The sequence below is a fragment of the Neolamprologus brichardi genome, chromosome 7 (assembly GCF_056152115.1).
Source record: "Neolamprologus brichardi isolate AB-2024 chromosome 7, ASM5615211v1, whole genome shotgun sequence".
NCBI classification, from domain to species: domain Eukaryota; kingdom Metazoa; phylum Chordata; class Actinopteri; order Cichliformes; family Cichlidae; genus Neolamprologus; species Neolamprologus brichardi.
The window spans coordinates 16,316,534-16,341,284 of record NC_142110.1 but is presented as its reverse complement, the minus strand read 5'-3'; the positions used below and the strand labels follow the sequence as shown (position 1 = coordinate 16,341,284).

The window sequence follows — 24,751 nt, the reverse complement described above, 5'->3', positions numbered from 1 at the left end:
TCTCTCACGCCTCATCTTAAGCTGCCGATTCAGTCTTTCAGTGATTTATTAGCGATCTTCTCGCTACAGTGGTTTCATTCTCCCTGTGCTATAGTTCATGCTAGTTCCTGGACTGATACATCTGCCAACCACATGTCCCCGCCAGCCAGCCAACACTTCACTTCAGCTGAACAGTTGGACTGTGTGTGTGCTCTTGAGTGAAAGTTGGTGGTATTTCTATTGAACGTGTGCATACGCATGTTGCAGTCCATTGTGTAACCGTGTCCCCCACGTGGCTTCATTCAGAGGGATTAGAGCCCCACCTTATCCTGCTCATAAACACCGTGTTCATAAAACTCCCTCGTGGAGTTGTGTGACCCTCTTGCGCTCAAAGGCCCATTTATATTTGTCACAACACTGGACATGAAGAGGCATCACTCTGTATTATTGTTCCACTGCATTATCTTCAAAGCATTTTGGAAAAACGCTGGCTCTCTGTTAAGTCACCAAGTTTCCATGAACTTATTAATAAAGGACGTTCTCTCTAGGAGAATGTCTTCAGCCCTTCCAACGCTGAGGAGCCTTCAACAGCCAAGTGGACCACCATGTTCTGCAAACTAGCTGAGTTTCTATCACTTGATCATAAAAAAAAAATCCCAGTGTACCTCAAAAATGCACAGAAAAATTAATCGAAGGGAAAATAAAACTATAAATCTATTAAATCGTCATTCAGAATCTCCTCTATGACAAGACTGCTTTTGCATGTGCCTGCTGCTCCATGGAGTCCTGAATCCCTCAGTGGGAGGGGTGGCTGGAGAATTAGAGCAGAGTGCAGAAAGCTCTTCAGCTGAGGACCAAATGTCTAACTGGCACTGCGAAACCCAGACAGATTACACATGCTGTAACGGAAGACTTTGCAGACTTACTTAAACACACATCTTACAGAAAGTCACCGTTCCACAAGCTGCTGTCTATCAGGGTAGGCGTATCCTTAAAACTTTTCAAGTAATTAGAGTGAAGCTAAGGTGACGCAATCTGTGCTTGGATGCCTCCCCAGTAAACAGAGCTGCCAAGAGTGAAGAACTGCCCTGGTCAGAGTGAAGTCAATGTCTGAAGAACAGTGGAGTTAGTCAGGATAAGGGAGCCCACTGCGCAGCAGTTCTGGGACACTAGCCCTGTTCTCTAAGGAGTTCTTTATAGCTGTTCCACTGCCCCAAAAGAGCCCCCATCCGTGCACACAAGGGCTCCATCCGCAAATACAAGAGTCTACAAATCTTGGTTGTGTGTCCAAAAAAAGAGTTGCACTTAACGCATTTCAGTTGCATGCTTACAGTAACTGAAATGCTGTAAGCATTCTTTACACTTTTTACAGTTGTCAAAAGTGTAAAGAATTATAAGTTTAGCTTTAATCTTTTAAGAATAAAGAGAGATTCAATCTGTATCATTAGAGCAGAGCATGCAGACAATGCAAAGGAAAGGCGGACAAAGAATAAGATAAGTTGTTTGCAAACTTCATCCAGTTTAATAGCAACATCTACCACCTAAACTGTTGCTATATTTGCATCTCTGGATAAATAAATTGTAAATCAGCCCGTCCACTGGGCCTTTACTCCAACATTTGGCAAGCTGGCCTGGTGATCACTTGTTATTTTAAGTTTAATCTTTTAGAAAGCTCTACATTTTCTGCTTTGCTCTTTATATCTATCTCATATTCAGTTTTTTTTTGTTCTCTCAAACATCAATGAAAACCCATCTGACCGAACCCTTGCTCACATCATCCTGACTCCTCATCCATCACGACCTGTCATAACCGGAGAAGGGAAGTGGTCTTATGCTGAGTCTGGGAACGGATGTGGATCACTGAGCTGGATCGTAATACTTCGTGGTCCCAGCAGACAGTTCTCGGGGTATCTGAGGGTTTGCTAGTACTAAAAAGCATAAGAAAAAAAGCAGCTTGTATTGGCAAAAGAAACAAGACTCACCAAAGCCAAAAGCAGCTGGAGCAGGAATGGGAGCCGACTGGACTGGTGTTGAGGTGTAGAGGCCAGTCACCAGGAGACCATCGAAGGATACACTGGTGGAGATGGTTACTGAAGAGAGAGAAAAAAGGAACATGCTTACTGCTGGTGAAGCTGAGAGGTACTCGCAGAAACATTTTAAATATAATGCATCCAGTTGTTATTTGTTTCACCACCCCTGTATTAGCACCTCAAATGAATACAGGAAGATGAACTGTGAACGCCAATTAGGTGTCAGAGATCGCAATTACTAAGTTGCATTTACGCTTCATTTGCAGGCTAAGCAGATAATTAGCAGGCGTGATGTACGTGTGTGGACAGGACGTTTGGAAGTATGTAGAGCAGCTCACTAACTGCTGCTAATCACATCAGGTGTTAGCACATGGAAAGGTAAACTGGCAGTTAAATGGGATGCCAACAAGACCTAACACCCTGCAGGAGGAGAGGAGAGTGCATGGAGGTGTTAAAGCAAAATCTAGAAGGTCACTTGCACACATATAAATATATTCAGACAGAAGTAGAAGCATTATTAAAACATGTGCTAAACCAGGGTATGAGTTACTTTAAACAGCAGAATATCCCCACCTCACCTTTTACAGAGAAAAAGAGTGGCAGAATGTAATCTACCTCATCCTCAACAAATCACAGCGCTTTAATCAAAGCCTGTCGTATTGACAACCATATTAGAACAGACTGATGAGCTAATTGGCTGTAACCCTGATAGCTTTGCTAAGCCTTTATTCTTCCCAGCCCACCACAAACAGCCACAGATCAGAAAACTCCCGGGAGTGTGTTATCCAGCTGAACACATCTACAGCTCAGTGTATCCCGCAGCACGTTAACTATTGATCCACCCGGTAAACAAGGGCCCTGAGTGATGGGACCACAGAGTCAGCTGCATCACTGGAGGAAGAGGGCTCAGTCACTGGACTGTTTCCAGCCAGACAGAGCAGAGTACAAGGAACAGCCCGTGGCTCAAAGGAGGAACACACACACCAAAAAAACAGAAAACAAAACCGTTTTACACATCGGGGAATAAAATCCTTTGCGGCTGAGAAAGATGAAGGCATTGTTGTTTCCTGACCCTGGAATCCCCCTGCTTATGGAGGAAAACTGAATGGGAAAATGAGGCGACACCCACAGCGAGACTGTGTTTTAGTAAGAATAGCAACATGTCAGTTGGGTCTCAGGGCGTTCATTCTTCTGGGTTTGGTGCGTTACACTGTGGAATTCTGGGCAGAGCAGACTCCTGTGTGGCCCCGTCTGCCTGCCTGGCTGTCTGACTGGGTGACTCCATTAACATGTCCTCGCACAAGACGCTTGTGCGAGTGTCTCTGAATGTGTGTGTTCGCCGCATGTCTGTGTATGTTGGACGTGTTACACCCTGTCTTAGGAGCAGAGTTCAGTCCATCTCTTCCCTCCCTTTCTCTCCTCCATATCAAAGCCTCAATAATTCATCCCACAACACTCCTTACTGTATCCGGACGTTTCCTCCCTTGTTTTTTTTATCGTAACTTTTGCACAGGGATCCAGCACTCCACAAGGAGTATATACTGTGTTTACTAATAGTATACACACTGTACATACAACTTCTCTCTGCTCCATTACAGCATAAAACAGTCGGTTTTATACTTTTTAATGTTGCTCTGATGATTTCTTTGAGAAACAGCCACTCAAGTAACAGGATCTAAATCTCATTTCAAGGACTTCCACTTTTTTTTCCAGCTGCTGGCATCTCCTCACAGATAGGCTTTTAGTTCCAGTTCTGTGACACACTGTTTCTCAACTTGTCACAATTTAAATGTACTGAAAGGGTTAATGTTATGAAAGGCCTATAAACCATGCAGGTAACTAAGTATTTTGTCATGGTCCCCTGCTCTGCTTTTTGAGTTGCTTTACACCTTTTTAAATTTAGTTTGTTTTTCTAGTGCTCGAGGTTTTTAATTATCGTTAACTAGAGTTTTTGTTTCCTGTTTTGATTTCTTTATTATTCCAGCATACAGTGAGTCTTTGTTCTTGTTACTGTAGACAGCGTGTTTTGGTTCATGTTCTGTTTTTTATTCGTTGTAGTTATTTTAGTCGCCTCAGCTTTTCTATTCTCTGTTCCTTCTGTCTCATCTCTCTGTTACTGTCTGTTTCTCTCGCTGTTATTAATATCTAGCGTCAGTCTTATCTCTGTGTGTAGCGTCTTGCCTCTGGATTACTTCCTGTTTTACTTTGACGGTTAGTTATCCTTCATGTCCTGTGTTAGTTCCACTTCCTGTCTTTCTCCCCCATTTGTTTTCAGCTGTGTCTCGCTCTCCACCTGTCTCAGTCCTCCATGTATATACACACTTGTGTCTTACCTTTTGTCCCTTTCTGAAGTAACATATTTTCCAGAGGCTCTCTCTGTTTTCCCCGGTCCCAATTATTACTTTTGGACTTCTGTTTGTTTCTCTATGGTTTTGTAATTTGGGACTTAATAAAAGGTTTGTTGTTCTTGTTATCTAACTCTTGGTGCCTAAACATAACCAAATACTTTTTGCTGTCTAAACCTAATCAGAGAGTAAAAGCAAAAGTTTAAAAAAAATAAAAAGGGCGAGAGACTGAAAACAAAACTAATTAGAGAGTGGAGGAAAAAACAAAGTGCAAAACACACAGCTCACAAACCAGACACAAACCACCGTCTCCAGTGATTTAATTCACTGCCAATTCGCCAACCTCCAAATGAGGATTTTATCGCCCTATAAAGAAGGAAAATTACATCTCAGCGTCCGCTGAAGCCATCGGACTGCACAGCTCTGCAACCCCAGCTGATGGAAAGACTGGGATGCCCTGGGATGAGAACGCGCTCAAAATGATTGTGTTATTGACACTTCCTACATAGCAGTTCATATTATTAATTGTGTATGGAAGAGTAATTTTTTATAGTCCCTGTCATCCACTCCACTTTGCAAACTTCTACAGCACAGTGTAAACAAGATATAAAAACACCAGTTACGCTTTATTTCCATTTCACACTTGATGACTGAGTGGTTTTTCATGGCATTGAGATTTTGTTTATTTTTCTTGACCACATATCTGTGTGAATGTGTATGTGTAGATATTGGTGTGTTTGTTTTATATGTCAGAAATAAATGTTATCATGGTCGCAAATATTAACCAGTCAAAAGGGAGAGCAGTCTGCAGTCCCTCCTGGTCAATATAAAAAGCCTTACACTTAAAATATAGACGACTGCTTTTTTTAAATTTAATATTAGAAAAGCTTGGTTGTCCACAAAAAGAAAAAAAATAGCTGGCTCTAATAACACTCTGTGAGCAACAAGTAATTTCCTTTTGCTTGTCTGCTCTGAGCACTGCCAAATTCTATCAGCATGTACAGCGTGTACGCGAAGCTGTATTTTGAGAAAGATACATATTTTGCTTGGCAACAGAAGCATTATCATATTCGCTCCATGTTGCTCAGTGCACCTCTAACACATCCCTATCTGCAGAATGCAAAGAAAAGGTCTTTCTTATTAAAAAAAGAAAAAAAGAAGCAGTTATCATGTTCATACTATGCATAAATGTCCTCCTCATTTGTGCTATTTTTCTATCCCTCCAAGAATACATTACCCATTCAACAAATCCGTTCCACTGTGTGGTTAAGACATGTTATCAGTCTTTACATTATGCAGTATTGATCCAAGGCCATGGCATGAAGCAGTATTTAATGGAGTAATGACTGAGTTTAATGGACTAAGTTGGACCAGGCTCAGTACGCACAAAACGCTCATTTCTGCACTTCCATTGACCTGCATCACCAAGGTTACGCACACTCCATTACTCTCCACAGACAACTTTACATGTGCTGCACAAATACAGCAAACAAAAGACTTTTTTCCCCCTGCCTTCATTGTGCCGTTTCTCTCTTTAGCCGCGCTTTACACCTTTCCTTCGCTTCACTCCCATTGAGGAATCGCTGTAAAAGAAAAATCCTCTTCCCTGCACTTTCCCCATCAACTCCTTTCTCATGCATTTTCTGCTCCCTCGCAGCAGTGTACCTCTGTTTGATGTAGAGCATGGGGTGGGGGAGAAAGAGTGGAGAGGAGGAAAAACAAGAACAGGGGTGAAGAGGGATGGAGAAAGAAGGGGTACTGGAGTGGCCCGTGGAGAGCAGCACTACCTGATCAATACAAATCCAGGATCTAAATTATTTAGAAAGGCCTCTAACAACCTTCTCTCACTCGCCTGTGGAATGCATCAGACAGATGAGCCAATCAGATGAGATCAGATCAGATCCAATCACCTGTGGGGCTGCTTCACTCACGAGCACACACACAGACACGCACACAGATCTAAAGGGAAGCCTTTGATGGTAGCCTTAACATTCTTGTCCATACTTCATTTCTGAGCAATGTTCACTTGGCCGAGGGGGATGAGGAGCCATGAGGCTGGCAAAAGAGGTGAAATTAATACCAACAGTCTCATTCAACACGTAGGCAGGTTCTGCGTTTTTGGGTATGTATTTTTTCGTGTGCATTGTTTCTTCACATATGAACAAACCGAGTGTCAGGCTAGTGCTGTTCATGCAGACTTCTAGATTGAACTTTAGGCTTTTTCCTGTAGTAAGGACTAATCTTTGGTTTACATGTCAAGTGCACACTTAAAAAAAAAGTACAATACGTGTGTGTTAACTCTGTATTTGCTGTATCAATTTTGACTGATAGCTTAGTAATTGGGGATAGGTCAGTAGATCTTTAGCATGCTTTAGCATTTGTCTGAGCAGTTTCTGCTGTGTGCATGTCCTCGCTCAATCACCGTGCAGGATACAGAAAAACCCTGTCTTAATGTTTTCGTTCGCTAAACCTTTGCTATTTAATGCTTTACAACAAGTTGGTATTTTACAGCATGTGGGCCGGCCGCTACTTGTTTTTTAGTGCTTCTGTTCTTAATTAAATTTTGGTTATGTGATTCTTGTTGTGTTTAGGAAGGAAGAAGAAGGGAGTTGTTCAAGGTTTCTGCAGACAAATGAGCTACTAAACATTAACAAGGCCTGCATACGTTGGTGAACCTTCGTGTTTCAAATTTCAAGAGGCACACGCTAGGTCCAAGTGTCATGCCTGCAAGTGCTCTTGACTTAGATCTTGCAAAATCCTCATTACACTGTATGCATAGCACTCATACCCACATACAGATGCTCATATTTTATACTGGAACAGACCACAGAGCACATCTCTTGGCCCTAAGCCAGTATGTAATATTGATGGTGCGATGTGGTATGCCTCATTATAGACACACACAACCGTGCTACCGCTCAACTATTGATGGGCCCAGGGCTTTCTTCACTTCTTGGGATCCACCAGGAGTAATGTTAGGGCACGAAGTATCAGAGCACCACACAACGCAACAAAATACACATCCTTTGCTGACAAGTCTCTCAGAGATCAAGTGGGCACACACACACACACACACACACACACACACACACACACACACACACACAGAAAACACAAAGTGATGACTAACTGGTAATGTTAAACTAATCTTCTGTGACAGTCTACTCTGCAAAAATATGTTCACGAAAAACTGCGAGTAAATAAAAGAAAAGCCTACTTTTCATCTAAATATATGCATGTGCTAAACACTACACTACTTGTTCTGTCTGAGCAAATCTTGGTTTGAATTTGTATGATAAATTTTTCAGCTAGGATTCTCGATGAGTTCTTGTAGCCAGCTGCTAACCAAGAACAACAGGGCTGCATTATCATATCGCCTGAGTGCATTACGTTCTCCTGAAGCCTATAAAAGCATTCTCAACATGGGAACAACAAGGCACTGGAAGAAGACAGTGAATAGGTATTTAAATTTTACAAGATACTACAGTATGGTTTTACACTAGTCCCAGAGGTGTGCTATTGCCTTTAGACATGACTGTAACGGTGCTAGACAAAGAACCTGTTTTCTTTCCTATATATAGTACAAACAGTGAGAGGGGAGCCATGAATGATAGAAGGTTTGGCCAATTCCTTGAGAAAAAAAATGGGTGTATTAAGCTGTCAAACACAAACCAAATGCTCATGTTGGAAATTCCAAACTAATGTGAATGGATCACTGTATGCTGGGTCAGCAATTACAACAGGGTCCAGAAAAATAGCACCCAGTGGCATTTTAAAAGCCATGGTAATGTCTCCTTATGGTGCAGCAAAGGATAATCGGTACTGTACTTGGCAACATGTGGCATGAGCTCATTCTTAGAAATAAAGAAAAAAAAAAGCATGGGAAGGGATTAAACTAGAGCTGGACAGGAAGTCCTGGAGGTCTCAAAGAAGACCTGACTTACATCACGGACGAGTGTGTTTGCATTGAAGTGGCTGTGTGGTTGGCATGTCCTGAACAGCTCCTTTCTGCTCTTTGTGTACAGACACACCCACCAGTCTTTAGCCTCACCCAATTTCACTTCACTTGCACAAGTCTCAAATAAACCTATTGAAAATACCTAAAATGGAAAGCAATGACTTTAGAAGGAGGTTCTGACAAAATCTGATACAGCTGCTCCCTTTTATGCCAGGGGCTGAAAGTACAGCTTAAAGAAGCAAGAGTCTGAAAAAGTCATTTTAGCAAGACATCAGAGCACAGACAGTGCAAGAGAATATATTATCAATGAAATTCCCTCCATCCCAGGAGGATGCCCTTTTTGTTTCCAAATGGATGGAGGTTTTCCTGGCAATGATCTGGATAAAGATAGCCGACCATCTGACCCATATCCCACTGGCAGACACACACGTGCCCCAGAGAGGACCAGGAAATGGAGGCCAGATCACAGGGAAGCTATAGTTCCATCTGTTTCCATGGCCATGCCAGTGTCGGGGTGCCACTTCACTCTGAGCTTCCTGAAATGGTTCAAACTGTCAGTCACCTGACCGTGACACCATGAAGGATAGGTTGCTGTTACCAATGACAATGAAGAAAGCAAAGATTGGAGCTTTAAACGGACAGCGTGTTCATGGCCATCTGAATTACCCAAGTCTAAGTCTCTCCTTACAGCTTCAGAAGATTGTGTGGGAAGTGTGTTTCTGCACATATATGTGTCATGTGGCGTTCGAGTCAGGTTTTAGAGGCATCATTCCATTGCGTAACCTTCTGGCACCATCCTGGCCTGCTGGCACCGCCATCTGCTGCTGTGAAACACTAGATCACAGACGACCTATCAGCCACAGAGCTTCTACAGGTCTGCTTAACTACAACATGTACAACCTTTTCTGCAAAAAGGCTCAGAGAAAGAAGTTTTTCCTCTTGGGAGCAGGATACGTGTCCTTTCATGATCACTGCCAGAGATAATAGCCAATTTCTGTTCTCGATCCAGTTTCTTCTATTGAGGTTCTACTCTGTTTACCAAAGAGGGGAGCTGAAGCCTTTACTGCCTGCCTAACTTGGCTTCACCCCTGCAACAGCCGTGGAGAAAAAACAGGAGCGAAGAGGCAGTTCTGTCACAAGCATCCTGTTCCTCACACATAATCTGCCTCACAATCACACTTCATTGTGCAGCTCTCATACAATGCATACAATGTTCACTGTGAAAACATGAGCAGGTGTGTACGGGATCCACAAAAATGATCCTCGGTAAATTATTTTACAATAATTAAAGGTTTTCACATTGTAATATTTATGTTTCTACTTCAGGGGCTTTTCCTTTGTTAAGTACCACTTCCATCTGTAAGTGTTTTATGTCCTTTTTATTCGTGGTGCTAAAATGCTTACACTGGACTTAGAAGGAATACACAACCCCAGTGGGAAGGCATGTCCACCAATCAGCGAGGCAAAATAAGTCATGACAGAAGAGACTTCATAGCTTAGACAACTCAAAGGCTATTCTCTTTACTTGAGATTAGCTTTGATAGCATATCATCTCTCTGAGCTTTTAACATTATTCATTATTTCATTGTACAGCGGCCTCAAACTGCACGCAGATCCCGTATCGTTACCCAGCTCTGCTTTGACACTCTAAATAGGTTTTGATAGGTTGCACTTCTGTTACCTGGTCTTCATCTTGCTAAGAAATTTTCATATGATGAGAAGCATGAGATAAGAAAGTGATTGTATGTAGAAGGGGGAAAAAAAATGCAAGAAATAGCCTAATACAAATGATCTGTAACCTAAAGCAGCAGGCAAGTGTTATATAAATATAACTGCTAAAACAAAATCCAAAACATTCGCCATGAAGGGAATGTTGTTCAGCGTCAGATGCATAATTGGTGGTTGCTATAAAGGGTTATATTGTAATCGGGTTCAAGAACACCATGATTCTTTCCCTCTGTTGCCTGGTGGCTGCCAGGACTGGAGAGTGAGCTGTCCTTATGATCAACACCATGTGTTCTGCAGACAGAAAAAAGCTTCAGCTATCCAGGCCTGACAAGCAAAGCGTCTTCCGTCACTTGTCAAAGACATCCTGAACATGCAAACGTGACATGAAAAGCCAAGGTGATCAAAATGCTAATCATGAAACTGACAAAATATAATCACGTTAATGTTGGTAAAATGTTACAGAGGGAAGCTGCGACTGCATATGCCTTCCAGAGAGAAAATCCAAGGAATGCAGGAAAACATTAAAAGCTGAGTTAGCCTGAAAAGTTGGGTAAAACCCAAACCACAACTTCTTGCATATTGCTGAGACACACAACACACACTGATAAATCTGTACTGTAATATGATACAAACTTGACTCTAAACTCATCAAAAAGACACCTGATCGTATGGTAATCTGCTTTCACGGCAACATACAAACAAATAGTAACCACAGACAAAAACACAGACCAAATCCAGACACTGGACATGCACAGCACTGTTGCATAACTCCCTTTCCATCTCACCTGCTCCACTGGGAGCTACCCTATACGAAAAAAGGAAGGAGACAATGAGGACCAAGCTGTGAACTGTTAGGCATAACGTCAATGACAGTTTTGATGTCCCAGTCAGGGACACCAGGTTGCTTTGTTTAAAAGTTGTTTATCATATTTCCACAACTGGTTTATCTCCCACAAGGAGTGTAAACTAAACAGTTTCACAACTGAGTCATCTGTGCCAGGAAGGCATCTGTCAAAGCAGGGCCTTGAGGCTTTAGCCCAACGTAGAGCAGGGATTTAGATGGGCATTTAAAATGACAGAGACCAAAACTAATGACTGAAACATTTATCTGCTTAGTTTGGCCTACCAAACTACAACTTTTTTTGACATGCCAGAAAAAAAAGTAAAAATTATGAAGCACAAACTTTGTACTCTGTCCAGTCAATCAACCAACCAATGGTTGAAACATCAAACACCAAACCTCACATCATTCTCAAATGAAAGTTAAAGCATTTCAAAGGCTCTAAAATGTCCTACAGGCCTGCATATCCAAAACATCTGTCTTTCATCAATGCATCAATATAAGTGACAAGGCAGTAAATCCAAAGTAAGACAACAGATTTTGCAATGTATGTGTGTTTTGCACTCTTTGGTGTGAAGATGCTTAGATTTGGAAATCAGTATCTCAATCTTCATCATTAAGTGGAATCAATTACAAACGAAGAGAAAGAAAAAAATACACGGCTTTTATAATTTCCTGGGTTCAGTACAGATAGCCCTATAAACAATGTATGTGTCAGGACTATTGGAACAGTTGAGACACATTTTTTCTAAACACCGGGTCTGCATGGTTTCTAAACCCCAAAACACGTTGCGCCAAAAATTGGTCCACCCCAAGGATCGGGTCCCCCGACACAAACAGAGTAACATAGTGTACTGTTAAGTGCCAGGAGTATATCCATGATTTATACATCGGGGAAACCAAACAACCTCTGGCAAAGCGGATGGCACAACACAGAAGAGCTACCAGGACTCTGCAGTCTATTGACACCTACAGGCCAGTGGACACTCTTTCAATGATGAGGATGTGCACATCCTGGACAGGGAGGAACGCTGGTTTGAGCGCGGAGTCAAGGAGGCCGTTTACGTGAAAAGGGAAAGACCATCTCTGAATCGAGGAGGGGGCCTAAGATTACATCTTTCACTATCTTACAATGCTGTGATTGCAGCCATTCCCCAACTCTCTGTGAATGGTACGCATGGTCATTGATCAGTGGTCTTTGATCAGTGGTTGTTGATCAATGGTTATGAGAATTTGCATATTAATGATCAAGGAACTGACCTGACAGCCCATTGTTCCTTCACTGGGCTAGTTTCAGTCAGTGTACAAATGTACTGTTTATTAAGGTTGTTGAAACCTGTAGTCGGCTGAGACTGAAGAAGTATTCTCCCACTGAAAACGCTACATCCAGATGAACAGAATCAACCTTTTGGGATGTACGCAAAGAGTCAGGTAGTGAAAAGTTTTATTTGAGAGATAGTGTGCTGTTGGAGACACACAACGCAGACTTCACTTCACTTTCAAGGAGACAAATAGACAAAACCTAATAAACGCCAGTGTCTTGGAGCCGTCATGTTTTATTAAAATGAAACACATTGCTTATATTGAATTATTTCCAACTGAGATGAAATAGCCTAAAAAGTGAATATTTTTATATTGTTTGTGAAAAAAAAAAACTTTTTAAATAAAATCCTGCTGTTTAGTCTTTCCCTGAATTTACATCCTCATATTTCCAACATTACATATTCCAGACTCACTAAGGCTTATGAGATGAAAGAGAATAAGTAACACCAGGTGCACCTGCCCTCATCTTAGCCATCCTCATGGGCTGACACATCAAACTGCAGTTTTTAATCAGGCTATGAACGTGGACTTTTGAACAGTTTGAGCCTCATCAACAGAAAAAACCACAATGTGCCCACTTCATGTTGAACTTCAGCTGTTATGACTTCCAAAAAGCAGGTCAGCTCTCTGCCCATGCAAAATTCATGGCTTTTAAAACTCAGAGATTTTACACAATACAGTTGTGTCTTCTAGGGAAAGCTCTTGACACAGAGTAATGGAAAGTAACAATGGGATATTTTATTAACCAAGGCCAGGATAAAAAATTATGTATTTTTATGTTTTTAATCTGATGCACAGAATTCGTCTACAATGGCTCTTTTTTTTCCCACCTGTGCCTGTAATACACTAACCTAGTTTTTAATGCCTACTGCCCAGGAACATCTGGACATGGCTTTCTGAAAAACCAGCTGTTCTGCTACTACTGCTACTGTACTACTACTGGATGTATGTGCACACAGGAGCACAAAAACAGTATGTATACATCTGTGCTCCGATATGTGCACACAGGAGTAACTCACACACATGCTTAGTGTATTCTTGGCTAACAGCAGTCCCGACCATATTCCCACTATCACAGATTTAATAGCGCTAATATGAATAATGGAACTGTCATTTCACAGAGGTTCACTTTTCATCCCAGCTCTGTCACTACATCTTAGCGTCTTTTCCACACCCACTTTTCCTACGCCTTTCTGCTTACACAACATTTCCCTCTATTAATAACACTTATTCTATGTATATACTTGGGAGATCGTGTTTATTTTTTAACTGTGACTTATTTTGTAGAATATGCTTCTTTTATTCAGAACAGCAGTACATTACATAACCATATGCTTCGTCAACACGTCGACTTATCCATGATTTTTTTTATGGATCAAAACAGTTAAAACAGTTCATCAGATTTATAATGACTTTAACAGTCATCAAAAAGTGTCCTCTGAACCTACAGGTCTCCTCCTGAAAATATACAAGTGCACACAGCCAAAAGACAACATGATAGCTGTTATTCATCTGGCGAATATGAATTCCAATTGTCAAAGTCTTTCAAGAACTCAAAGACTTCCTGGCAGCTGGAAAGGAAGTGCCACGCTATTTTGCTCTCAGCTCCCTGCTCTTTCTTGGCGTGAAAGTTACAAATTATGGCCAGCTAAGTGAAAAAGTACTGACATCAGTCAAAGTCTGACACGCCTCTGTAGCTTTTGGGTATGAATGCTTGGTGGAAGGAGAGTGGCACGCTGGTGGGGAAGGGGCTTGCATAGAGCAGAGGGGATGATTGATTTCTAATTAACAAGCTGGTTGCCATAATGAAAGACTAGATGGTCTCTACTGGCAGCGGATCAATGGGGAGTGCTTCCTGTGACATCCAGTCTTAATCACACCAGCACAGCTTGCTAAGAATGCACTTATTGCTGAAAATTAATGCTTTCATACTCTCACCATCTCCCCTTTCTCACCCCCACCTCTTTTCTGTCTTAACTTCCACCTCAGACCTCTGCTTTCACTTGATAACAGGGATCACTCAATTACTATCGCTCTGCATGTGACAGTGACGTGCAAATAAGCTAATGTGTTGAGTCATTGACAAACGCACCGCAATGTCTATGTTCAGACACAGTGGAATGTGCTAAGCTGGTGCAATAGGTATCTGGTGTGTTTGCAACCATAAGTATTTCAGTTAAATACGGTATTATGAAAGCAAGTCTAATATTTCAGTCTGCGGTAATTTAAAAGTGACAATATGGCTCTGTTTCTGGACCTCCCTGCCCTTCCACAGGGAAAGCTGGAGAGCAGTAGAGACACAGAGAACAGAACACAGGATCATGGACTAATAAACACTAATGAATGATTAAAATGACACTTTTTAAGTCAGATACAGCATGAAGGAAGGAGCTCTGCTAGGGGTGGGCTGCAAAGTGGCTTGCAGATACACAGCAAGTTCAAGCAGCTTAAAACAGCTTAGATAAAATGCTCTACATGAATTTTGCATACAAAAGTATTACCTGAACTACCAGCTCATGTGGACTGACACTGAGATCCGCTGGTCTGATTTTTGGGCCCTCCGAATAAAAAACACTATGCCACATTTCAGAGTCATGTCTTCTTTCCCTCCAAATCACCCCCGGCTAGCTATGATCCACTGAATGAGAGTCAGGCAAAGAAGTATTTCCCTGGGATTTATTCTAACTAACACGCTATTTAAGTTAAACCTATTATGATTATTTCACTGAGTGAACACATACGATGTAAAAAAAATTAAATGTAATCTCGAGAAGGAGCTGTGGCTTCGGGAATGCTAAAGTTGTGTTTACCGCGAGTTCACACTTTCACTTTAATTTTTTTTAAAATGAAAAATACAAGGGTGAGAGAAACTGTGTCTTTTTATTGGATATTGTCAGTCTCCCTCGAGTGCAGCGAGTCTGGAAGGTGAGGTCGCACTTTATCTTTAGTCTAGACCTCTATCATTCTTGATTTCAGTTCCCGGTTCTCCCTGACAGGCAAGATACAATCAAACACCTGATCCACAGGGGTGTAAGACACAGCTCAACTGGGTATTCCTTGGCAAAAAGAGACCTTCTTTTATCTTTTGAAAAAAATATGTCACTGGCTCATTGATATTCCATGTTTTACAGGCTTCTTATCTACTTGGACTGATTTTAAAGACATTCTTTTCTTAAGACTTCTTGAGTAAGTAATGACTAAAAGTGAGCTTGGATTTCAGAAATGTAGCTGATGAACCACCAAAAGCAAGATAGATGTTTGTTGTTGGGGTCCACAGGAAAAAGCTCTGAGGAAGTTTCAATTTTCCCGAGTCAGAACTCACACATGGCGTAATGGAGGCTGGAGGTTTGAGGTTGCATATTTGGGAACAGCGGGGAAATGGGAAGCATTTTCAAGGAAGGAATATGTGCTTTTCGATGTGCTGATCTGTAATCTGTTTCTGCCAGCCTGCTGTGTTTTTCTGGGCAGAGTGGGATAGTCGTTTGAAGGAGGCTGATGCTGAATGGGTGGGGGGGGCAGGGCTGGGACTAATCCGCCTATGCCACACGGCGTGTGCCCAGCACCCAGCCAGTTGCACCAAGCCGCCTCCTCTGTAGTGGGCCCATTGGAGCGCTACAAGTCCCTCTGAATGCTATCAGCACAGACGACACACTGCCCCCCAAGCAGGGATTACAGTTTTCTCAATGAAGCTGCCAGGAGGAGGGTCTAAAGCAAAAAGAGAAGTAGAAGAAAGAGGCGGAGGTGCACAGTGCTCCATCAGCAGCCTCCTTTCTCTTAAAGGAAGAGGCCATTGGCAAAACTGACAGCAGTTGGTAAAGGATCCCAAGAGAACAACAGAAGGATTCATCACTTTTCTCATCCAGTTTTGAGCCACTTTGTACCCCTTGATGAGAATCACCAACACTGTTGTGAGGCAAAGTGGTAAGGGGGAGTTTGAATAGACACAGAGAACTCTTAATTCACGTGTAGCCCTGTTATCTGAGACTTGAGAAGGAAATAACTTTGTAAATATATTTACAACCACATGTTAGTTGAAAGTGAACATCAAAGAGGCAGAGGAAAAGGGAAAACTGGAGTGTGCAATTATAAAATAATACAAATAATTTGAATAGACTGCAGAAGGGCGTGTCACTCATGTTTTCTATTAAAACAACTTGAGCAGTAAATACAATGCGGTTGATACGCTCCCTCCCTCGGGGTTTCGAGTATTTTGGCTATTTGAGTCGACGCTCTGTTTCTCATTATACTTTATCATAGAAACTGATACATGCAGCTGCCCCAGGAAGTATTTACGCAATTGAACTTCACTTCTAAAACACGAGATAATTGCATTTGACGACAACATGTGAAAGCAAATGGCATTTGTGTTAAAAAATGAACAACAACTGTGAATAAAAAACATTCTGCACAAAGAAGTTGTGCAAGAAGTTAAATGAGAATAAATAGAAATAAAATACACAATGAGGGTAAAATGTTTTGTCATCCAATACCAATGCCACTAAAGGCAGAATGGAATTTCAGTCAATCAATCAGTTTGACTGGTTGACGTTCAGCTGAAACAGTTGAGCTGAAAGTTTTCTCCATGTTTTTTTTCTCCACGGTATACAATAGGTGCTCGATGGAAATAAAAGACTTTAATTTTCTCCTCAGCAGGGGTATGCTGGAAAAACAAAAACCCAAGTCTCTCACTTGAATAATTTTAAAAATGATTTAAATTTATATTCAAAAATCCCCAGCGCACTTCAGAGTTTTTATGAATTCAGCAGACTTTGACGTTCCCTCTACATGTTACCAACGTTTTTGTCCAAAGTTCTGTGTTTCTGCAAAGGTAGTTTTCCATTCCTTGAGCATGGTTTCCAAAATGGGTGTAGACAGGGGGTAAAGTGGGATTTGGTATATCGGAGAACCCCCAGATTGGGTGTAGCAGTGCAGGGAACTTAAAAATAAGTCACATAATAACTTGCATTGTGAGTTACTGTAGATTTTTCTTTGTGCACAGGCTGTGATCAGCTGACCTACTACTCTAATATTCACTGTTTGTTTGTGGATTAAAGGCTCCAACTGAATTCAGCGAGAGATGTTTTGTGAGCTCTACGGCTGATTTCCAAACCCTTGACCGTATAATGTTAGTATAAAAGGTAAAATTAGGTGAGTGAAACTAATAAACATCATCCCATTAAATATTATATATAATAATAATTGCTACCTTTGATGTAACCATACTGAATCACAGTAAACCTGAAACACTGTTGCAAACTAACCTGAATATCCTGCAATAAACTACCTGGTATTTTCTTTAAATAACACAACATTATTATACTTCAGTTTGTGATGTTTCACAAAATGGAAGAACACAACTTCAGTAATGTGTGCTTTATACATCCAATATCCGACCTAAAACCTTAAATAGAAGCTTCACATTTCCTCACATCTGCACCATGAACACAGGGATGAGATGAAAGAAAGGATGTGTTGAAGTTGTTAGGAGGCTGTCTTGTCTTATTACTGAGTAAATATCTCCAAGACATAAAAAAAAAAAAAAACCTAATTTGACAGTAACCAGCCTATCAGACCTACAGGTTTATCAACTGAAGGTGCTAGAGCATCCGCTTTAAATCTTAGATGTAGGTGTAGCATGCTAGTTTGGGTGGCTTGGATGCTTGGAAGACATTTTGCTCTTTATTTACTGCTTAAGAATCAAACATCGAACATGTTTGATACTTCCTCTGTGCTGTCAGAACCCACAAACCCTCTTGGTAAACAGATCTATGGAACTAAATTTGGTTACTCAGTGCACAAACTTTTCCACTCCACATGAACTAGGAAAAATAAAGAAGACAGCATATCCGAAAAGGACTAGTATGCCAGCATTTTAAAAGAATCAACAATGACTTAAATACATAAGACACCAAAAACTTCCAGATGAAATCAGAGCAAACAGATGAGGAGAATTGTGAGCTGAAGCGACAGGCTTTGTGTCAAAGCAAACATAAGAAATCAAGTTTACAAGTAGCATGGATAAATAAACTTTTTGTAACTCGGTGCAAATAGAGAAAGAGGGACGCTATTTTACGCAGTTTTAAAAATGAAACTGCTCTGCTGCAAAATGTCTTTTGTACTTTTTGCTTTTCCTTTGTCTTAATTGTTACATTAAGAATGATGACAAATGAGACATGCCTGAATGCGTTTTTAAGCAAATAGCAATTGTGTTCACAAAGTACAGCCATTGTCTTCCCACACTGTGGCTTCCATTAGATTTGTTTACTGTTAAATCCTGAGAAAGTCACCACCAAGAATGCTGCTAAAGTGCATCAAAGGTGGAAAAGCTCATAATGTCACTATAATTGATGTGGTTTACGTTGGCTGCAAAATGTGTGCCAGGAGTGGAACATGCTGGTATTTGTGCTTTCTAAAACAGAAACCCACACACTTCAGAAACAGACACATGGGAAATGCACTATTTGAGGACACGTTAGGACAACGGGAGTCTAGTTTCTGCACATCACATCTCGTATTATCAACATACAGACACTCCAAATCAGCCCCCCCTCTGCCTCCCAACAGACAAACATGCACTCTAGCATCCTGAAAATCCTTACAGCCACTCATCTGCCCACTCGTGAAAGTTAATAAAAACACAACTCACATGTGCTTGTTAAGAGCTTTCTTGTTTTGGCTGGAAAATGAATCCGTTGAGGAAATTGAAAATAAAAGATGTAGCAGCTCTGTGCCGCTTGGCCAGATAAGACTGGCACAGGCGCGCACCTCTGCCTGGCAGGGATCCACTCACTGCCTTCAATTTTAGTTTTTCTACCACACCTGGCACCACGCTGGCATCATTCTGGCACCAGCCAGGCAACGGCTAACAATGTAACTGCTATCTAAGGAGATTTTCTGTGCTCTGATGCAGTAAATCAATTTTCCAGAAATGTAGCTTATAGGTGGCATCTGCGCCATCTCAACTATCACGGCTTGAATTTCTCTGCTGCAGCCTTTCATTGACTCTTTATGAGAAAAAAGAAAACAAAGGCGGCAACAGAGAAGTGTGTTTGTCGCTGCAAGTTTATTATTATTTCTGCAATGTCATGGATTTGTACAGTATATTATAATAGCTTAAGAACATTAATAAGGAAATATATTGGCATAGCAATTTAGCACATGACAGCAGGAAAATACTAACTTATGTTGCGATGTCATTTTGTAACACCGCCACAGAGAATTGTAATAGCCCGCTGATCAGGACATTTGTGTTTAGCCAGCGGAACATCTGACCTGTCTCTATGTCATGATGGATCACCCACCAAGAGCTGAGTGCTGTGCACACAGCCAGGCGTGCATGTGTGACAAAGGGAAGATTCCCAATGAATATCCATTCTCATTTCTCGCCCATCTGCTCCTTGATATAAAGGAAACTGGCATAACTCAGAAAGCACAATGGTTTTTAAATGGTTCATCATTCAGTGTTCACAAAGACAGAACACCCAAACACACCCAAAAAAGCCCATACAAACAGTAATACACTTGACACACTTCTCTCTACCCACTGAAGTGACCTATTCAAACACAGCAGCAGGAGGCAGAGAGGCTGAAGGGCTGGGAAGCTAATGAATGCACGGGTTTGGACCACTTGAAAGTGCTTGTGCTGTCCGCATGTTGCTTTTTGCTCACAAGAGAGCCCTATTAAACCATTAGCCCCTCGCCCCTCACTTCTTTCCCCAGTCTTGCTCACATTTTCGCTGTTCCCAAAACTGCATAAAATCTAGGACAGTCTTTAAATGGTTTGCTGACCAAGGTTACTTCAAGTTTTCTTACTCTTGTGAAGCCATAAATACAAAATATTACATGTAAGGGGAACAGAAATGTAAGGTGGACAGAAAAAAAAGTTCTAATCTAATCTTCTCAGGAACAGAACTCTAAACAATGCAGCACTGACAAGAAGTGGTCAGAGGTCAGAAAGCAGACACTTAACAGTCCTCAGAGGTTAAGTACTGCAGAAGGTGCTGATGACATCCAAACGGCTGCCATAGTCACAGCAGATTGATGTCATTTGGGCATTCAATCTGAAGCCGGCGCGTGCCTGTTTGGATAGTCTAAAGATGGGCCCTATGTTTGCAAGACATCTTTCTGGGGGTTTACTAGCATAATGTGATGTAGGCAAGATAATATTTGCTTTTCTACAACCCTTCTGGGGCCTTGTTCCTGTGACCTTCAATTCAACATGTTGTTCTACAGACATCAGTCAACAGCACACTTGCAGAAAAACTCCCCCAACCATGACGAGTAATCAACTTTGCAGATAGATAATGGCCTCTTTCACTTTGCGAGGCACAATGAGCTGTTTCTGGCGGCTGACAGGAGAGCGGACGGAGCAATTCACTAAGCCTAATCTCATAGGTTATCGTGGCATGAGCTGATGGCATTTTGTGAGGATGAATTTATCGCCAAACTCCCACTAAGAATGTCATTCAGTGGCAACGTCCAAATCTCCTTGAAATGTTGATTGTTTCTCTGGCTTTTTCAATCATTTGCACATGGAAAAGGTCCGCGAACTAAACCATAGACAGATTAGGAAAGGCTGCTTCAGCATCTACTGACAACTCCTTCTCTAAGCAGCCGTCTTGTTTTGCCCCTTCCTCCTCCTGAGCGACACTGAAAAAGACCATTGTATGGGCTGTTTGGAACCTGCATGGTTGCGTGAGTGCCTCAGTGCTTCACAATGACATCAAGAGCTGTGCATATAAAAGCAAGCTCCAGACAACTCACTCACACTTTCAAGTGGCACAAACAAAACGCAGATGTCCATATGAAAAGTCGTGGTACGATAAACATGACTGTGGGGTTTTTTTCAAGAGTGTACGCCCATTAACACAAACAAATTGGTGCAAACACCTTGACATGAAAAAGACCCCAATCAATCTCACTGGCCCCATTTCTACCTATATACCTCCATTTGTCTGGCTGTTCTCTGCTGACTTTCAGAGGACACCACACAGCCCTTCTGTCCCCTCGCCAATCTGTGCTCTCTAATGAAGACCCAAACGCTCCACGATCCGGTGAAATGATGTCCCTTCAGCTCCGGATTTAAATCTAATGCTCTGTTTAGATCAAATCTGCCTGTTCCTTTTCTTCTCTCTGCTGTGTCACCGTGTTTTCTTAATGTTATTGTTCATCTGTGAAGACGAACACGCAAGATTTCCACAGCAGGGTGACGAGAAATGACAGAAATGCAAAGCAGCTTTCTCTGATTAACTGTGTTTAGAAACCATGCTCTGGGTTTTGTATTCTGATGTTGCTTCTTATAAACATGTGGTTGCTGTATGGAGACCGTCGCCGACTCCCACAGCAGTGTTAAAAGAGGCCAGGCGGCAAATGAAAAAAATGTTTTAACATCATTGAAATAAAGAGAGCTGCTTCCCGAGTGTATCAAAAGTAGTTCAAAAGGGTCATTTGGTTATTTAGAGGACAGCCTTAAATCCCAGTGTGACCTCACTTTTTTTTCTTTTTTGCTTCTGTCTCTTTATTAAAAGATACCGTAATCTTGTCTACACATTCAAAAGTACACTGCCCACACATGGTCTTATCACTCAAAAGCAACAGAGAAGCAAGAGGCAGTGAGGTCAGGTTGGAAACTCAATTACTGTGCGGCCACACTGAATCTTCCTCTTGTTCTGCCCCAAACGCTGAGTTAGATTTCTGAGACACTCACCTCCTGTCTCTTTTATAAAAGATCATCTATCTCTTTCCTTTTCTGTAACTTTACCTCCATCCACTAACCTCTACCTCTTCTCCTTCACGGTCTTTCTTCAGTTTTCTTTTCTACAGCTTCTTCAACAAGCATACAGCCAGAACCTCGAATACTTTCCACCCCCATTTCGTTCAATAGTTATATCACACATTGCTTTAGAAGATTAAACCAAAATCTAATCCAAAACTAAGGTTCAAAAAGCACAGAAAAACAGGGGAAAAATATAAACCACTTAAATACACAAGCTTATTCCCAGAAAACACTTTGCCTGCTCTATCATATAACGAGAGGATGTCATTTTTTGTCTTTTTCTATCACTCCACATTTAGCAGGGCATGCAGATAGATGTCCGTCCTCAGTCTCACTGCTGTGTACGTGTAGCCCCTCAAAATCCACTCAATTCCTACCACGATGAGTCCGGCAATGGCTGTGGTAAGAACATGCAAGGCTGGCTGTAACCATCAAGGTTTGAAAAGATGAGAGAGGTGGAAAAGAGACGAGACTGGGATTGCTCACGATTGCACAACTATGCACACAGCCAGCAGCATTTCACTTGCTCGCTTGCCATTTTTCCCTTCCATCCCCAAGCAAACTCAGTCAAAACCCTGGAAATGTAACAATGACCTGCTGTCATGTGCCAAAACATGGGACAGAGGCGCGCGGGGGGGGGAGGAGAGAGAAAAAAAGTGAGCAGCTTGGAACCCTGTCATTTTTCTGTGCAAGCCCTGCTGCTGGTATCTTATCGGCTCAATCCTCTCATCGTCATTTAAATCTCCCCCTACTCCATCCGATCCCAGCCTTGGCCCTATTTAAATCCCTCCCTCCTCCCAGTCCACCACATTTCTAATGCTAATTATCTAAACCTCTCTGTGCGCGCTTTCCCTCCCATCCACCAGCTAGTTATTCAAATCTCTCCCCACCCACTCTCCCTACAAGCCCGGCCCCAGTTAAAGGTGCTTGACTGAAGGGCTGATCCGGGCTGTTATTTTTCCGACATAGAATAATACTGCTTCATCCTTTCCTGATCTGTTTTCCTGCCCTTATTTTCCTTTCTTCATACAGTTACACAAACTCTGAATTGAGAGTTAAGATAACTGGATTCCGTCATCAACAATAATGTATTAAATTAAATCAAATACATCAGCAAGGCGCACGCAATGCATGTATATTTAGGAAAGCGTATATGGTGGACACATTAAAATGTGCATGCATCAATTCTCTGTTAAGATGATAGCTGCGTGGGAATGTAACCTTAGTCGGTCTGTGGTGGCCTGTTAGGGTCACCGTCCCCAGTGTTAAGTAAGGTGAGAGCGAACGAGCAGAGTTTGGGGAGGTCAGAGGGGATCTGCTTTCCAGGACCAGGTGCCGGCACAACAGTGTGGGAAAGGGGACACAAGTATCTGTCTCCTCTTCCAGTCGAAGCACGATTCACTGATTTCCTAATCTTTTCTCCCTATCAGTCAGAGCATCTCTTTCTGTGGTGCTCTGTTTTGTCCATTCGCACTCGCAGCCTTCACACTCTCTCTCACTCTCATTCAGTTGGAGGGATCTCGCCGTTAGTCCTGTGGAGAAGCCACCTACACATGGAGCATCGGGATCAGAGGAGTCCCACTCAGCATCACTATTTATTACAGTTACATAAATGCTGGTTTCCAACAACAGCCACCTCACAGAACCTGTTAACTCCCATGTGCACACGCAACAGCCGCACGAAACACCTGCACGAAAAGGAATTAACTGCACCCGCAGTGTGCATAATTCTTGTTCGATAAGTTGGTTGTATGTCTTAATGCAAAGTGCATATTATGCATATTGCATTTTTGTAGAAATGAATCATCAAAAAGAGATTTTTTTAAAAATACACAATTTTATCAATTCAAAGCATTTCTATTTTACTGATTCCTTACTGACATCAACATTGCTGAAACAAACACATCCCATTCTCTTTTCCATGCAGAATTTTTTTTAAAAAGTGGACACCTTAGGGGGTGTGCTCACCTTGATACTCCTGTCCAGGGGTGTAGGTGGTGGGGTTGCCTGTAATTTGGAGGGTGAGAAGCACCTCTCCCCCACCTTCTGCTATCCCGGCTCCCTCCAGCTCACCGTGGTGGGTGCACAGGAAGAAGAAGGGGTTGAAACGGGGGTAGAAGCTCGCAGGGGGAGCCCCGAAATCCATGTTGCTGCTCCCCAGGACGAGGGCAAGCAGGACACAGCCTAAAGCACCCCCAAGAGAGGCCCGCGCCATGGCCATCTGCCCTCACACCACGCGAGGGGCTGAGGGAGTGAAGGTGGGTGAAGTGGTAAGGAGAGTGATGGCTGGGAGCAAGGGAGGCGCGGGTAGAGCTCCAGAGGACAGGTTTGGAGTCCAGAGATGAGTCGAAAGTCCAAAAGTGTGTGGGTGAGAGTGTGCACGTCTTGTGTGTGCTTGTATGTGCAGTATTTCTGTGTCTGAGTGTGTGGGCTTGGTCGTCAGGAAAACTGCTCTTCTTTTTCCTCTCCCTGTCCTACCTCCACTCTCGGGGAGTTCAGAGCTTCGCCTGTGCTGTCCTGCTCCGGCGTTTAAATACCTCACCCCTCCCTCTGTTTCCCTCTCTCCTCCCACCCTCCCTCCCTTCCTCTCTCTGTCTCTCGTTCGCTCCAACACCAGCTCCACGCGTGCTGTATGCGCTCTACAAGACGGCCTCCCTCCTCTCTCTCATCCAGCTCTTCTCTCCTCCCTCTTCTCCGCCAGTCTATCACTCTGAATTTTTCCTTAATCTCGTTCTCCCCCTCTCTTATCTCCTCCTCTTTACCTCTCACTAA

At 42.3% G+C, this 24,751-nt stretch overlaps 1 protein-coding gene across 5 annotated transcripts in view; it reads right to left on the bottom strand.

The window, feature by feature from the left end:
* reln (reelin) overlaps positions 1–24,481 on the bottom strand; it is a 95,922-nt gene extending 71,441 nt beyond the window's left edge. For all 5 annotated transcript variants that reach the window (XM_087843217.1, XM_087843218.1, XM_087843215.1 and 2 more), the window contains exons 1-2: positions 23,948–24,481; positions 1,962–2,069 (exon numbers count right to left, since the gene is read on the bottom strand). In XM_087843217.1, coding sequence (XP_087699343.1) covers positions 1,962–2,069; positions 23,948–24,200 — 361 coding nt within the window. In that variant the 5' untranslated portion in view covers positions 24,201–24,481. The remainder of the gene's footprint in view (positions 1–1,961; positions 2,070–23,947) is intronic.
* Positions 24,482–24,751: the final 270 nt, after the last annotated feature.